Raw genomic sequence first — 16278 nt, 5'->3', positions numbered from 1 at the left:
AAAGATGGTGGATTCTCCTTCCTCGGAAGTTTTTAAGCAGAGGTTGTATGGCTGTTAATGATGCTTTAGTTGAGATACCTGCACTGCAGGGAGTTGGACTAGATGACACTTGGGGTTCCTTCCAACTTTACAGTTCTATGATTCTGTGAAATCCCAATTTGAAAACTCATCTTTCAGCTACAAAGCTCAAATTTTGATCATGATGAAAAATTGAGGTGGCAAATGTATGGATCTACTGACTAAACTATAAGAACCAAAATTGGAGATTTACCCTCAAAATCAAAAAGTTTTGACAAAGTTTGAGGGAACTCCTATATTATTAAAAATCTGATGATCTGAAACTGTACAAATTTTGAAATCAGAGAAAAAAAATAATTCACCACTAGCCCTTATTAAAAGGTCCATGTCTTCCAAGTGATCTGTATCTTCACTCCCTGAGGAGGCCATATATACATACACAGGGTGCTGTCTGATTGTGAGCACATCATGGCAGTAAGGCTTTTAAAAAAAAAAAACACTCATGAACCATTCAAAAGGTCTGTGAGCGAAGGTCAGATGCAAAGACAAAGGATTGACACCCCCCCCACACACACATACATGCTTTATGATACTCACTAGTTACATAGAAATAGATGAGCCGTTCATCACGGCCAACTTTGTTAGAGGCTGCACACTTGTACATGACAGAAACGTTGGCTTCTTGGATGATCAGTTTGCTGACCGTCTGTTAAAGAAACAGAATGGGCAACATGAATGACATTTAATATGTGGAAATGCAAGACTTCTCAGCTTCTTACCAACCTTCCAGGAACGAAGAGGATGCTCTAGCTTCATTCTTATGCTCTGGGGAATTGCATGATGAAATATGTAAGGGTATGTTTGCATCACTCATTGAAATTTTGTCCGGTTTCTCCTATCTCTGAATTTTGTTTCCACTGATAGTTTGCTTATCATTCAGCATTGTCCTATGATCTCCATTCACCACTTCCCCTACTGCAATGCTGCTGTTGCACTGAGACACTCCCCTCAATAAAAAGGGTTAAATCAGGGACAGCAAACTTTATTTATGTGCTGCCATTCTGCTTACAGGGAAGTAGGTTGAAAGGGGGTTAGTAGCCAAACACAAACAGATGGCGCATAATGACCTGACACAGAATTTTGGAGAAGCCAAGGACAGGAACAAAGAGGTGTATACCAGACAAATGCCATCTTTTGTCCCTGTTTAAAGAGATGTATTGCAAACTATAGGAAAAGCAACAGATGAGAAATATATGGGTGGGACCACTAGGCTTGTCCACACTAGAGTTCAGTGTGTTTGCAGCTGTTTGCATTCCCATTTAATTTGCTGATTCCACATGATGTCACCCTCAAACAGCACCAATCTCAGTGCTTCCCCCTGTAAATTTGGGTTTACACAATACTCTGATAAACTGGGGAAAATTTGGCTGCAAACCCCTTCACTCAGGGTTGCAGATCATTTGTTTGGGTGTCTTTTGGATGGGTAAATCAATTGTCACTTTCTGCCACTGCCCTTTCCATGCCTGCTACTTCCTCGGTGCTTTCATTGCTTTTCCAGCTGTGCCCGTAACTGTTTTTGGTGCACTCCTGAATGAAGGATTCCCTCCACCCCCAGCTTTTGATCCCACAGATTTGCACTAAACCAGAAAATTGCACAAACAAAGCACATGAAAGAATTTCTACACCAATTACATTGAGCAGCCATCTGAAAAGTGGGTGCTGAAATTTAATAAATGATTTCATTTCTCTTCCAGCATCCTAGTAATAGTGAATCAGGAGCCTAGTCGTGTGTGTGTGTGTGTGTGTGTGTGTGTGTGTGTGTATTCTTTTGATCCCTTAGATTTGCACAGAACTAGAAAATTGCACAAGCAAATTTATGATTGCCTGACAGTGTGTTTTTGCACTCTTGAGCAAAGATGTTAAAAACAAACAAACAAGGTGCACATACAGCTACCTGCATGCATGCCCTGTCAGTACTTAACTGGCATAACAGAATCAAGAAATTAGAAGGCCACAACAAACACAAAGAGAATGCCTGCTAGTATGAATGAGAAAGACTACTCCAGTCTAATTTGTAGGGTGGGGTTGGATTAAGAGCTAATTAATGCTCAAATGTCCACTCTAAGATGGATCTGCTCTGCTGACCTTTGCAGATCATCTGTGGAAGGATAGCTCCAGTTCCTTTAATGATATATGCAGTGGTCCACAAAATGTCAACACAGCTGCTGGCTAGTGCAATTAAACCAATATAATATTTAACAAATTCTACAGTACAGAACCATGCAGAGGGAGGCACAATGTCAATCATCTAGATTTAATTCCTATTGCCTCCAATTTGTCTTATAACCTATGCTTGGAAATTAACTATTCTGGTGTTATAAGTCTATTCCACCTATCCACATAGAAACTACATAGCAGTGGCCTTCAGTCTGTGCTCTAGGGAATCCTTTTTGTAAACTGAAAGGCTGGTTAGAAATTCATTCATCAAATGAAATCAATTAAACCAGGGAAGTTTATTCCTCGTTTGTTGTCTTGTAACAGACATTCCATCAGGTTGCAATGAAGGAGGGAAGCAGCTCCATCAGGTTTCTCCCCGCATCAGCGGTTATTTAGTAGCAGCCATTCCATCAGAGGAAGAAGAAAGGAAGCAGAGCCACTTTTGGTTCTTCCTCTACTTGAATTGGTATCAAATGAAACAAACAAATTTAAATACTGGTACCCAGAGCTGCATCTAGGGACCTGTTCATAGACAGGAGACTTTCCTAATGTTCTGGAAAATGAGTATCAATTCCATTAGCAAAAGTTTTGAAGGCCAAAAGACTAGCTATTTTCTTATAATGGCATACTCATACTATTAAACATATAGTCCACCTTTCCACCGGATATGGTTCAGGTAGCTAACAACCATAAAATAAACAAATGCAAAAATGCCATCACATTTTGGAGACACCACTCCGGGAGCATTACAGCTTTCTTTCCCAGAGCCCAAACATTTGAGGGGCTGACTGGAGGAGTCAGAATTGTTATTTACAGATGTTTTCTATTCATGCTTCTTTCCCTACTAGTAACGGGGTGGGGCGGGGGGGAAGAAATAAAGAAATATATGTGGCAATGGATCCTATAATGGACAAATCAGGGGGTTGAAGGAGAGAAAGAAAAGTAAAAGAAGTTAATGTAATATATGTTAAATTAATATTCCAAATAATATCACCAAATATGACTTGTCTATTATTAGGATAGGTTCAGAAAACAAACTGTCTCTTGGTACAAGCCATTAACACAGCCTGAATCAGAGCAGGAAACATGTCTCTCTCCTTCCCATCATCCTTTCCGTTGCTTTCCAACTCCTGACTGAAATTGGAATAGGAAGTGATTTTAGAGGGGCGTATGAAAACAGGAAGTGACTTCAGGAAACTGGGAACCATTTGTTTGTTCTTTAGCCTGCATCACTATTATGCACGCGTGTTTGGTAACTGACATTGTCACCTAGAACAGGAAACTAGTCACAGAAAAGCACACATGACTCTGGCATTTATACAGGGAGGTGGGGGGTGGAATGAAACAGCCTTTAAATGCCAGCTAGTCATGCATCAGGACTGGAGAGAAAGGGAAAAAAATCATTTCAGAAAGGAAATATAGTGTAATATCGAATGGAACCTCACACACTTCAAAGCAACACTTCATACACTTGGATCCACATATCTGTACTGGAATAGTGTACAGGGCCAAACTGTTCATAATGGTAGCAGTCCATTGAGTCTGGTAGCTGAATCGAGAGAAAGTAGGGGGCAGGTGAGTGGGGCAACTGAAAGCACATCATGAGCAAGAGGGAAGACTTGGACTCTTGTTGCCTATGGTTTTTTACCCCTTAAATGTCCTACCTCAGCTGTCACACCATCCCTGAGTGGCATTATGAAATTCCCACCAGGAGAACAATGGCTGAAGCACAGAAGTTTGGGGGGGGGGGGGAATAAGGATATGAAAAGGGTTCTCCCAGCCATTCCACATCAAGTTCTCAATTCCCATTCCCACCCACCCCTTATATTTAGCCGGACCAAGGTGGTTGTGCCACTGCAACATCAAATTTAATTTTCAGTAGTTTCACTGAATCTAGCTTAATGTGGGACAAAGTGTAGTTTAATAATCAGAATGCTGGCCTGAGTCTTAAGAACAGTTGTGATATATATTCTCATGGAATGGAGTTTGGAATAAATATTGTAGGGCATCTTCTGTGGTGGCACCCCAGTTATGGAATGTCTTTTGTCTTTTTGGCACTAACTCTAAATTCATGTATTTCCTCAGTCATTTATATGATTTCAGCAGTGAATTTATTTTGAAGAATGAAGATTGCTGTTATTTAAGATATCACTAACACCAAATAAATATGGTTCCTGCTTATTTTTATGGTAGTTTGGAATTTGATGTATTTATGTTCAGTATTTAAGTTCAGGTTAGAAATATTTTACATAAACATATACATATACATACATACATACATACATACATACATACATACATATTCATTGCATTAAAATATTCCACTGCACTCTGCCTTCCATTCAGCTTGCTCATAGATGATCTCATTCCTCTATGAAGAATGCTCTGACTCATAGAACTGTCTTTAAACAACCACAGTGGACAATACCTTCTAATTTAATAAAAAAAATTCCTTCAGTAGCACCTTAAAGACCAACTAAGTTTTTATTTTGGTATGAGCTATCGTGTGCATGCACACTTTGTCAGATACACTGAAACAGAATCCACCAGACCCTTCAGAGGGTGGGGGGTGGGGGTGATGGGAATGGGTGATGGGCTGATAATTTAATGTTCACCTTTTTAATCACTCTATTGAATAAGCATACATTCAGTACTGAATTCACTGAAAGCAATGTAAATTTATATCAATATTATCACTGTCTCTAGTATTCCTTCCTTTGCACACTCATACGTTTGTCCCCAAATTTGCCAGAGCCATTCACAGAAATCTGGTTCATTCTTAATCTCTGAGTAATATCAGCCATATTAAGAGTACATGACAGCGCTGGAAGTTTCACATTATGCAGCCTTCATTTCTTCAGTGCCACACACCCCTCCCCCCCGCTGCACTGTGAACTACTTTTTATTTCATGTGAATGTACGCTATTCAGAAATGCCAGTCTTCACATTTTATACCTCATTTTTCTCTCTAGTATCATAATTGGTAGTAAGGATCTTAACAGGTTATCCAAAACTGGCTTTGGTTTTTCATATAAACGTATAGATAAGACAAAAACTGATTACTAAATGTGTAGTAATCATTTAGCTGCATAACTAACTGACCATATGATGGAAGCCAACTGACAGTTTGGCTTCATGTTGCAAAATCAGCTAAAACGGTTTGGCCTGAGAAGGCTCTGTCTCATGAGCTCGAGGTGCTTCTACCTCTTTCCAACGCAGAAAGGACAAAGAGAAACATGTGGCCTCACCTTGTTCCTTCCTTCCACAAACTCTGTCCAGGTGTCAATGCTTTCAATGGCATTCACAGCATCCAGCTGCGACACATCCTTCCAGTCCTTACACTCGGGCATCCGGTCTCGCTGATGGCGCCGGACAGTCCTCCTCCTGCTACTATTCATCCAGAAGCCATGAAAGAAGAAGAGACCGAGAGAAACAGGAGATTTGGTTAGCCAACAAAAGAAGTTATTGAGAAGATTACAGGGCATTAACATACAATGCTGCATATAATATAATTGGGAGGAGAGGGAAAACGCCTAAGGGGGAGCACGAGATGGCCTTATAAAACTTTGCATGGTACAGAGAAAACGGACAAAGAGAAAATGTCCTCCCTCTCCCATAGTACGAGAAATCAAGGATAGCCAGTGATAGCAAGAGAGTCAGAAGAGATGGAATATAAGCACTTCTCTTCATGTAGCGTACATTTCATGTGGTGATAACCACTAGCTGAGATTGCTTTTAAAAGGGGTAAAAAAATGCAAGGGTATTTCATACACCCACAGCTATCAGATTGTTATATGGAGCCAGCAGCAGTTGGTCGGGTGGTGAGGTGCAGGAAGCTTAAGGTGGTGCAGGCAGGGTGATGGTGTGACAAGACCATTGGACTGGCTCCTTTGTCATGCCTGCACTTTTAAGCTCCCTGCACTTTGCCCCTGGAACCCTAACAGTATGGGGTGCCAGTGTCTGGGGAGCAAAAGCAAAAGAAGAATATAGCCTTCATGCTGTGCTGTGTGCATGCATGTGTTAAATGTATGGTGTGCGCACAACCTGAAAGAGTTTTTAATGTGGGAGGTCAGGGGATTGATGGATTGATATGCATCTAAGGGACATTGACTGAGAGGTAGAGAGAGCATGCTACAGGGTGTGGTATCCTGCAACATGTGTCAGAAGGTGTCTGCTGGAAAGTCGGGTTCAAATGTAATGGAATGTGGGTACCTGGGTAAAGTGTCTGGCACTGCTGTGTATGCACTAGACCAGGTATGGACAACTGGTGGCCCAAAACGTTTCTGAGAGTGTTGGATAGTTCTGGCGCCCAAATTAACATCTGGCAGATAGTGTGCTCCTCCACCCAAACAACATGCCTTCATTAGAGAAGATGAGGGGGACAGATGTTTAGCACACTTAGTGTACCATAACAAGAGTGAGAATCTGTTTAAACAACAGGAAATCATGATGAAGCCTCTTGCATCCTCTGAAGCTGGGATAAGCATAAAGATTCTGGCCTTGGGAGACAGTGCTAATAATTCAACAGCTCCTCTTCTTCCTGACAAGGCCACAAAGCATTCTGATGGGACTGGAAATGCCCTTGTTTCCTCAGCCAGTCAAACAGTACGTTTACGGCATCAGTATTTTTATAGATGCCCCACTTCCTCCTGGGTCAATAATGCTTCCCTGTCACATTCCTCTCTATCTTAGAGGCCTCTTTCTATCTTTCTGTCTCAATAATAAGAGACCTTTGCTGTAAAATGCCCTGCCAGCAGTACCCAAAGGAACAGGAGGCAGCTTGTCTCCTGCACAATAACCATTCAAACAGAGATAGAGGTCATATAAATTGTCATTGTTTCTAAGGGCAGTTCCACAACTACTTTCACCACATCCAGAGTCTGACACACCTGGTCAAACAGTGCCCCCATGAGGAAAAGAACCTCTAGCAGTACCGCCTCTTCCAAACTGGTGCATGCTGAATGCCACTGCAAATCACCATAAGCTTCTCCAGTCAACCAGCAAGAGAAAAAGGGAAATTGTGGGGCACCCTTAGGGCATGACCCCTTAGGGCATGACCTAGGGCTTGCCGATCGGAAGGTTGGCGGTTCGAATCCCCGTGCTGCGGTGAGCTCCCATTGTTCAGTCCAAGCTCCTGCCAACCTACCATTTTGAAAGTGTATCAAAGTGCAAGTAGATAAATAGGTACCACTCTAACGGGAAGGTAAACAGCATTTCTGTATACTGCTCTGGTTTTGCCAGAAGCGGTTTAGTCATGCTGGCCACATGACCCAGAAAAACTGTCTGCCGACAAACGTCGGCTCCCTCGGCCAGTAAAGTGAGATGAGTGCGGCAACTCCAGAGTCATTCGCGACTGGACTTAACTGTCGGGGTCCTTAACCTTTACCTTTTTAGCAGCCTCCACAGCTCTTTGGGCTACATTGCTTGGGACAGGGAAAATAAGCACCCTGCTTCTCAGCTATTTGAAGCACAGATACAAAACAATCTGAGAGAAAACAAGCAGTTCAAGCCTTTCTTAGTAAGCTGCCCAAGTTTACTTCACATTCTCAGAACCGTTGCACTACGGGATTTGTTTTGGAGTTAAGATGCTGATGGCCAGTAAAATTCTCATTTATGTTTCAATTCTGTGTTAATGTTTCCAAAAACTGTTTCCCTCCAAACACCTATTTGTGGACCACTTTGTTTCCTACTCTTGTTCTCTCTTTCTCACACATTCTTCTTCTCCCAATCTAATGGGATTTCTTATCTCTCTGCTTCTTGATGTAGTCACAGGCATCTCGGAGTCCAAAACTTTTTATGAGTCTTTGTACCATGTAGTATTACAACAGCTCCATACATTCTGCCTTATGACTTTAACTTGCTTGTATCTGCTACTTCTACATTCACTCAGCTTTTACTGATGCTTCATTGCCACTTTGATCCAAATATGATCTTGGGATCACACAGGGGTGTAGTGTGTGGGGAGCATGGCCCTGGGCACAGTTTTGAGAGGGGGTGTGACTAGGTGCCCCTCCCAGACTCCCTCATTGGGCCTGGCTCTGGCTCCTGGGCCAGGTCTGACCCGGGAGCCAGAGAGGAGGAGGATAGTCACAGCAGCAGTGTTGCCGCCCATCTCCTTGGCTGGGCAGTGCTGTGTGAGGAAGCCGCCACGGCAGCATTCTGGTGCCTGGCTAGGCCCAGCAGGCTCCCTCTGCCCCCACCCCGCCCCCTTAGGCTAGGCCCACCTAGGCCCCCGATTTAGGTGGCAGGAGCATACGTTCCACTGCTGGGGTCACATCCTGTTCAGTCACTTTTGTAGGCTTTCACACTTTACTTTTTGCTATTTCAAGCTTCTGCCAAGGTCTTTGTGGAATTTACTGAAGTAACGTAAGTTCTTTGTGTGGGATAATCAGGCTCATATAACCAACTTGCTTAAGTCTAATTAACACATGAAGGGGTTAATACCATAGCTGTTTTGCCAGGCTTAGTTTTGTCCACATCCCCTCACCTTGGGAGGAACTAGATAATCAAGCCTATCATTTCTTCCTAGTCTGTGGGAGAAGCTCAGCATGTGAAGAGGCTAAGCTTAGCACATGGATCTAACAAGCCACTCTTGAGTTCCTATACCAATAATTTGGGAACTTTCACCTCTGTAACTAATCTAGGTTTTACTGCCTATGCAACTTTTTCTGTACTTGCCCCAAACCTGGATTTTGGCATCTAGGGAATTCTTTATACAGTATACCAATTTTTTCATTGCACCAACACTTTGGGGTCCAAACATATTCTTATCTAGTTTTATTTTATTTAACAGCCACTGGATCATCCCACTCTGACTATTTTTTTTAATAAAAAACCCTCTATTAGCACCACCAGAACTTTCTGAGGTGCATGAATTATACAGCGGAACTAATATAGATTTGTTTTTATGAGATATTGTTATGGTAAGCAACAAGGGCATTGAAACACATCTTTGTAAAACTTTGTATCAGACTCCCATCGATCTTTCTAAGTCTGTTCCTGTTAAATAGAGTATTAAACTCCTTAGATGCCACTTCCTACCTAGACATTTTCTGGCAGCTACATAAATTTTCTGCAGGAAAAAAACCACACACACATTGAAAACCTCAAAACTCTGCCATTGTAATAATTTCTGCCTCCACTGTCCCTGCAGACAAGCAGCAGGCAAGTTTCGAGTTCTGCCACTAGCATGCTCAGAAACAAATCCCTTGAAGAGGGTAACAAATCTCTACAGTTTCCTAAGATGGTGCAAACCATCAGGCAAAGCAGCATTTGGTTTGATAGATGTCTGTGAAGACTGAAGAGCCACTTATTTATAGGCAATTCTTCATGTTGGACCACTGCATTTCTCGTTCTTTTTCTGTCACATGGCTGTGTTGAGTCCACTTTACAAATTGCTTTTTCATGCAGCTGCTGGCCTGTTCATGTTTGTGAACAATTGCTTCTCGGCTCCACTTTAAACTGGGCCTAGACACTAACCAGTTTTCAGACACCTAGGGCCAAACATGAAATTGATGCAGGAGTTATGGGATCAGGTTCCCCAGCTTTTAAAAATATTTATAAGTAGCCACAGGGTCCCTCATTCAGATTGTCACTGCCATGTTGTGGGAAAATGGTACTGTATTTGTTTTGTTTTTTAACACCCCCGTGCCCACATTACATTTCCCTGATTTAAATCAACCCTGAGGGCAAAAATGTACACTTACCCACACAGTACTGCTATGTTCTCCCTTCCCAAACACAGCAGTTTCAATCCAAATATGAGCCCTCTGTAGCTACTTGTCTTTCTTTGCAAAAATGAGACACCCAGTTCTTGAATCTCCCATGTCATGCCTAGTTTGGTCCTAAGCCAATAGTTCAGTCCTCAGTGGCCAGAGAAATCAAAGAAAAAGCACTAGCAGGATAATTCTATGCAGGAGTAATCAGCAACATTTTTACATATTCAACACCAGAAGAAAAACCTGTCTAAACCCCTGCTTTTAACCCTGCTCCGTGTTGCTCCATGAGAAATCTAAAATGCACCCCCATGGCACAATTAGTTGCTAGAGAAGCATGGAATCTCTTTTCCAGTAGTCAGGTTCATGCCACTCCAGTCACACCCATAACATAAGGAGGGAGCATTTTGTGGGCCAAATGAACAGCCCCCGTGGAACTAGAAGATGCAGGCAGGAGGGTGAACCTCATTGTTCACTTCACTCTTATGATTTAAAAACTGATGCTCTTGCACAAGGACCACCATTTATACTGCGGGTGGCACTGTGGGTTAAACCACAGAGCCTAGGGCTTCCCGATCAGAAGGTTGGCGGTTCAAATCCCCGTGACGGAGTCAGCTCCCGTTGCTTGGTCCCTGCTCCTGCTAACCTAGCAGTTCGAAAGCACGTCAAAGTGCAAGTAGAGAAATAGGTACCGCTCCAAGCAGGAAGGTAAATGGCATTTCCGTGCGCTGCTCTGGTTCGCCAGAAGCGGCTTTGTCATGCTGGCCACATGACCTGGAAGCTGTATGCCGGCTCCCTTGGCCAATAACGCGAGATGAGCACTGCAACCCCAGAGTCGGTCATGACCGGACCTAATGGTCAGGGGTCCCTTTACCTTACAGATGTTGGACAGCACGACATCTCTGAGATCAAGGTGATACCAGCTTATTATGACATTTGAATTAGGTTAGTTTTTATTCATAGGTTTTAAAGTGAATGAACAGACTGCATTTAGCTCCTGGCCAACATGATGGCATTACCTTCAAATGGACAGGTACTCACACCACTCAGCCTAGCCATTTTCTCCATGTCACAACAAATGTTCTCCAAAAGGCAGTGTGGATATATATTGTCCTGTATGTGTAAGAAGCCACTGCACACAAATGGTTTCATTTCTGTTATGATAAGTTGTTTTAATCCATTTTTAACATTGTGTTTTAATTGTTGTAGCCTGTCCTGGCACCTTAAAGTGAAGGGCAGGCAAGTAACAGCAGCAGCAGCAGCAGCAGCAGCAGCAACAACAACAACAACAACAACAACAACAACATGGAGGCTACCCAATTTGGTTTGGGTCCAAATCCAAATTTGCAAGGAACAAATAGGAAAATAAAAAACAGTTTCATTCTTAATGCACTTGCATTAAATTTCAATGCTTAGTAGCCCCTTCTGAGTGGATAAAGCCTGCCAAATTACAGAGAAATAGTCCTACTAGTTTTTGTACTATAAAGGCAAAGCTAAAGGACCCCTGACAGTTAAGTCCAGTCACAGATGACTCTGGAGTTGCGGCGCTCATCTCGCTTTACAAGCCAAGGGAGCCGGTGTTTGTCCGCAGACAATTTTTTCCGGGTCATGTGGCCAGCATGACTAAGCCGCTTCTGGCGCAACGGAACACTGAAACCAGAGCAGCACACGGAAACACTGTTTACCTTCCCGCCGGAGCATTACCTATTTATCTACTTGCACTTTTGGGTGTGCTTTCGAACTGCTAGGTTGGCAGGAGCTGGGAACGAGCAACGGGAGCTCACCCTGTCACAGGGATTTGAACCGCCGACCTTCTGATCGGCAAGCCCAAGACGCTCAGTGGTTTAGACCACAGCGCCACCCGCGCCCATGTGGTTTTTGTACTGGGCACCTTTAAAAACAAAAACAGAATTGTCTTCTTTTACCTTTTGGAAGAAGTGTATGAAATTTGTTCTCTTGTTTGCCTTTTCTGAGAGGATGTATTCTGGCACTTTTTAATCTAGCCATAGTGGTTTACCTGCAAGGGCAGGCTTTTCCATTTTAGGATGGTCAAAAAAGAAATCACTTAAGCTCCCCTCTTATTTTGTATGCAATCTGTATGCAAATAGCATACACCAGACAGCCCCCTCTTTGTAAGAAACCTGCCAAAATGTTTTTTGTACTGGGTGCTTTTTGAGGATGGGGAGAACTAAAAGGGATTTTCTTCTCTCCCTCTGGTTTTGTGGGCAACTATTTTATTATGAATATAATAAAACATACTTTCCTAGGGACACCTCTACAACATAACCAACTACATTTCAAATATCTAAATATGTAACTTAAGTGCCCCAAATCCCACATCGGTTTGGGGCGCATTGGAGAGATACCACTTCGGTTCGGAGACTCCTGAAATCTGTCCAAAGCGGCTCACTTCAGTTCCCAAAGCAAAGTGGCCCACTTTGGCATTCATCCAATGCAAATCCCTAGTGACCCTCTTGCGGTGACCATCTCATATGCATTTGCATGAAGAAGCATGCCAAGGTCTTCCTCCCTTGCTGCAGCATTAAGAACACGGCAAAGATCAAAGGAGGCCAGCCACTTACAGATTGTGACGGGAGAACATTGGGCAGGGTGTCCAAGGTCTCCACTGCCACTGGATCTTCTCTGGTGCTGGGATGCCATACACAGTGCAGGTGAGCACCTGCCGGCTTTTACGGGAATAGATGTTGGGCGAAGTTGCTTCTTTCTCATGGATTTGTGGAGGAACTGAAATAAGAAGAATGTTGATGCATCAGCCTTGTAAATAATAACTGTTCTGGGATGGTTGCCTGTGCTGCTCTCTCTGCCAATCCTCTAATCACCCACACTATCTCCCTCAATCTTCTCCCTCCCCTCCCAACCTCATGTTGCTGTTGCTGTGTAGTAGTAATTAGACTCCTTCCTCTCCCTTAGAATTGCTCTAGGTTCCAGCAGCACTGATGTCACTGCAGCTTACCTGGGCAGGGCTGGAGTGGGGTAGGGTAGCAGCAATGTCAGGGTGGGATCACCTGATTGGCTCAGCTGGTGCTCCTGTACAGCCTCGACCTTCATTGCTGTGTTCTGTCCAAAAGTGGCTCACCCAGTGGGGCGGAGCTGCAACACTCGCTTCCCAGCAGCAAGGTTGTTGCTGCTTACCAGGTGAGAGAGGGGAAGGGATGGGCAGGTTCCATACAGGTAAGGTGCAATAGAAGCAGCAGTGTTGCTGGCATTGTGAGGGTGGTTCTGCGGCTCCACCCCAGCCCACAAGCCAATGCTGGTGCTGCCTTCCAGCAGGATAGCACTGTAGAGGCAGTGTACGTTGGTCTTTCCCTGCCCCTGTTGGGAGTCATGGTTTTGAGGAAGAGAATGACACATCATTGCTTGAGGGCAACTATTACACGTGTTACAGGAGAGCAAGCAAATGCTAAATTACCAGCAGGTAATGTACAGTTACCTGGCACACCTCTCATTTAAGAAATTAGCTACTAAATGCAATGGATAAAATGACCTGAGCTTAAGTTATAGGTGCATTTAAAGTATGGCTGGGTGGGCTTCAGGCTTGCGAGATCTACTTTGTTTTCTACTAGAACTTCAAGGCCCACCAACCAGAGCCAGGTGCAAATTAGTGGATCAGGTAGGTGGATATAAGTTCAGAATTAAGGAACAAGGAGCCTCTGAGCACATGCTCAGTCTAGGAATGCATAAGCAGTTCCCATAACCAAGTCCTTCACACAAAACACCCATTCATTGGGTGGAATTCAATGCTGCACTTCCAAATGTGCAAGCATTTCAGCTTGCCGAATGATCTCCCTCTTCTCCCTCAATGTGCTGTTCTTGGAGTTCTCCAGCCCCCTCTGAACCAAGTTCATGGTGGGTGGGAGGAGAGGCGGGGAAGTCCCATTGCACAAGCAAAAGTCCTTGTTCAGGGCTTCTGCTGACAGGGATTGTTAGGAGAATCCTGCTCCTGGTGTTCTTTTTCACCTCATTTGGTGTATGGGGGTGAGGATGTGCAGAGTTTAAACTGTTACTATTGTTAGACAGCTGGGAATCAGAAGCCCTTGCTGATCTACTGCAAATCATCCAAAGGTCTGCCATTAGATCCCAATCTACCTTCTGCCCAATCCTATTTTAAAACACTGGGAAGTTATTTTCTTCCTCTATAAACACTACAGTGATGTGACTGCCAGGCATGTTATGGATGCTGGACTAGCTCCAGGCAAACTCACTTATTGCAATTCTTTATTGTGCATTGACATCACGGAGTCAGAAGATTGCAAATACTTTGGTAGCCTGAATGAGGACCCCCCCCATTTTACTCCTCATACCCCTCCCACATTTCACTCTTCTGTCTGCTGCTATTGAGGGCCGAATACAGGGGTCAGCAACCTTTTTCAGCCATGGGCCGGTCCACTGTCCCTCAGACCATGTAGTGGGCTGGACTATATTTTGGAAAAAACAATGAACAAATTCCTATGCCCCACAAATAACCCAGAGATACATTTTAAATAAAAGGACATATTCTACTCATGTAAAAACACGCGGGTTCCCAGACCGTCTGCGGGCCGGATTGAGAAGGTGATTGGGCCGCATCCGGACCCCAGGCCTTAGGTTGCCTACCCCTGGCCAAATACAATGTGACCCAGACTGGTGGTGCTGAATCCTTACAAAGCAGAGAAGGGTGGGGAGGGGGGTTTTAATGTGCAGGATGGGGGGGGGAGTGAAATTGTTTTTCCCACCTCCAAATGATCTTTTAGCATTTCCTTGGCAGTGGTAGCAAAGCCCCAAGCAAAGAGAACTTTGTTTAGAATGCAGTGTCAGTGGGGGTGAGAACATGGGGGTGGGGGAAGATTTCTGTTTCTCCCACCTGCCTGCACTAAACCTTTTTATATAGGGATTTTAAAGGTAAAGGTAAAGGGACCCCTGACCATTAGGTCCAGTCGTGACCGACTCTGGGGTTGCGCGCTCATCTCGCATTATTGGCCGAGGGAGCCGGCGTATAGCTTCCAGGTCATGTGGCCCAGCATGACAAAGCCGCTTCTGGCAAACCAGAGCAGCACATGGAAACGCCGTTTACCTTCCCGCCGTAGCGGTTCCTATTTATCTACTTGCATTTTGACATGCTTTCGAACTGCTAGGTTGGCAGGAGCTGGGACCGAGGAACGGGAGCTCACCCCGTCACAGGGATTCAAACCGCCGACCTTGTGGTCAGCAAGCCCTAGGCTCAGTGGTTTAACCACAACGCCACCTGGGATTTTAGTGGGAATCAAATCCTGATTGCCATTATGTGCAGTCAGAAATGGTATTTGAACAGAGGGTCCCCCACCATTCCAAACCTAAAACTCTTTCCTTGCCCTACTCATCATATTTTATTTTATTTTTGATTTTTTTTAAAAAAAGCACTGACCCTCAGTGGCATTCATTTTATAACTTTCTGATCTGAAAGGACAGAGCAATCCCAGAGGGGGAAGGATGACACAAACCGATAAGGAGTCATTCTAGATGGAATGTGATCCTCATTGTTCAGCCTTGTGTGGGGAGAAGAAGGGTTCCAACCCTTTTGCCCTTGCCATGTTCCCAGACTGAACCAGCTCCCCTCTTGCCAATGACAGCTCCCCTCCCATTGTGAATAGGATGCACATGGGGCCAATTTGGACTGGGGCCCGGGGGATGGTGGTTAATGACTATGGCCTTCATCTATAGCATGGACTTGTTAAAATAAACAACCACAAGGCCAAATGACATCAGGTACAAACATCTGTCAAACTGCACAGGGTTTCAGGACATTCTTCTCCCATTAGTCCAACCTCCTTACCATTGACTACCAGCTGGAGACTAATGCTCTTCTCCAGTCCAGCTGGCCCATTCTTCAGAACCAACGTGTAGGAGCCAGAGTTCTGCTCTGCCACATCCTTGATCTGCAGGGAATATTGAGACTGCCTGTTGGAAATTAACCTTCCATCCTTAAACCTGGGCAGAAGCAGAGAGAGAAAGAGAGAGAGGTGTATGTGTGTGTGGATTAGCACATTCCTCCCAAAAGGCAGTTACAGGGCTTCAGTCCACAGCAGGAGGCACTTCCTCAAAGGGAGACCTCTCACGAATTCCTCCCCTTCCAGGAAAAGTTTTCTGCATTTTCTGGCCAAAGGGAAAACACTGACAACTGCCCAAGGCAAAATTCAGCTGTATAAAATGCAGGGGCAATTAGGTTTGGTTCACACTGTAATGTCAAATTACTTAATTTGCATTTCTTGAAACAATACAAGATCTCAAAACACAGCTTTTCTTCAAAATCCGCACTTCTCCAAATTTTGCAATGCATTATCAAACCAAAGAA

General features: G+C 44.0%; 1 protein-coding gene across 3 annotated transcripts in view; it reads right to left on the bottom strand.

The window, feature by feature from the left end:
* Positions 1-16278, bottom strand: part of FLT4 (fms related receptor tyrosine kinase 4) — a 96797-nt gene that overhangs the window by 28872 nt on the left and 51647 nt on the right. For all 3 annotated transcript variants that reach the window (XM_035105644.2, XM_060271641.1, XM_060271642.1), the window contains 4 exons: positions 15760-15914; positions 12533-12695; positions 5484-5625; positions 616-724 (listed from right to left, as the gene is read on the bottom strand). In XM_035105644.2, the coding sequence (XP_034961535.1) occupies positions 616-724; positions 5484-5625; positions 12533-12695; positions 15760-15914 (569 nt within the window). The remainder of the gene's footprint in view (positions 1-615; positions 725-5483; positions 5626-12532; positions 12696-15759; positions 15915-16278) is intronic.

This window comes from Zootoca vivipara, chromosome 2 (genome assembly GCF_963506605.1).
Source record: "Zootoca vivipara chromosome 2, rZooViv1.1, whole genome shotgun sequence".
Classification (NCBI taxonomy): domain Eukaryota; kingdom Metazoa; phylum Chordata; class Lepidosauria; order Squamata; family Lacertidae; genus Zootoca; species Zootoca vivipara.
This window is presented reverse-complemented; position numbering and strand designations above follow the sequence as displayed.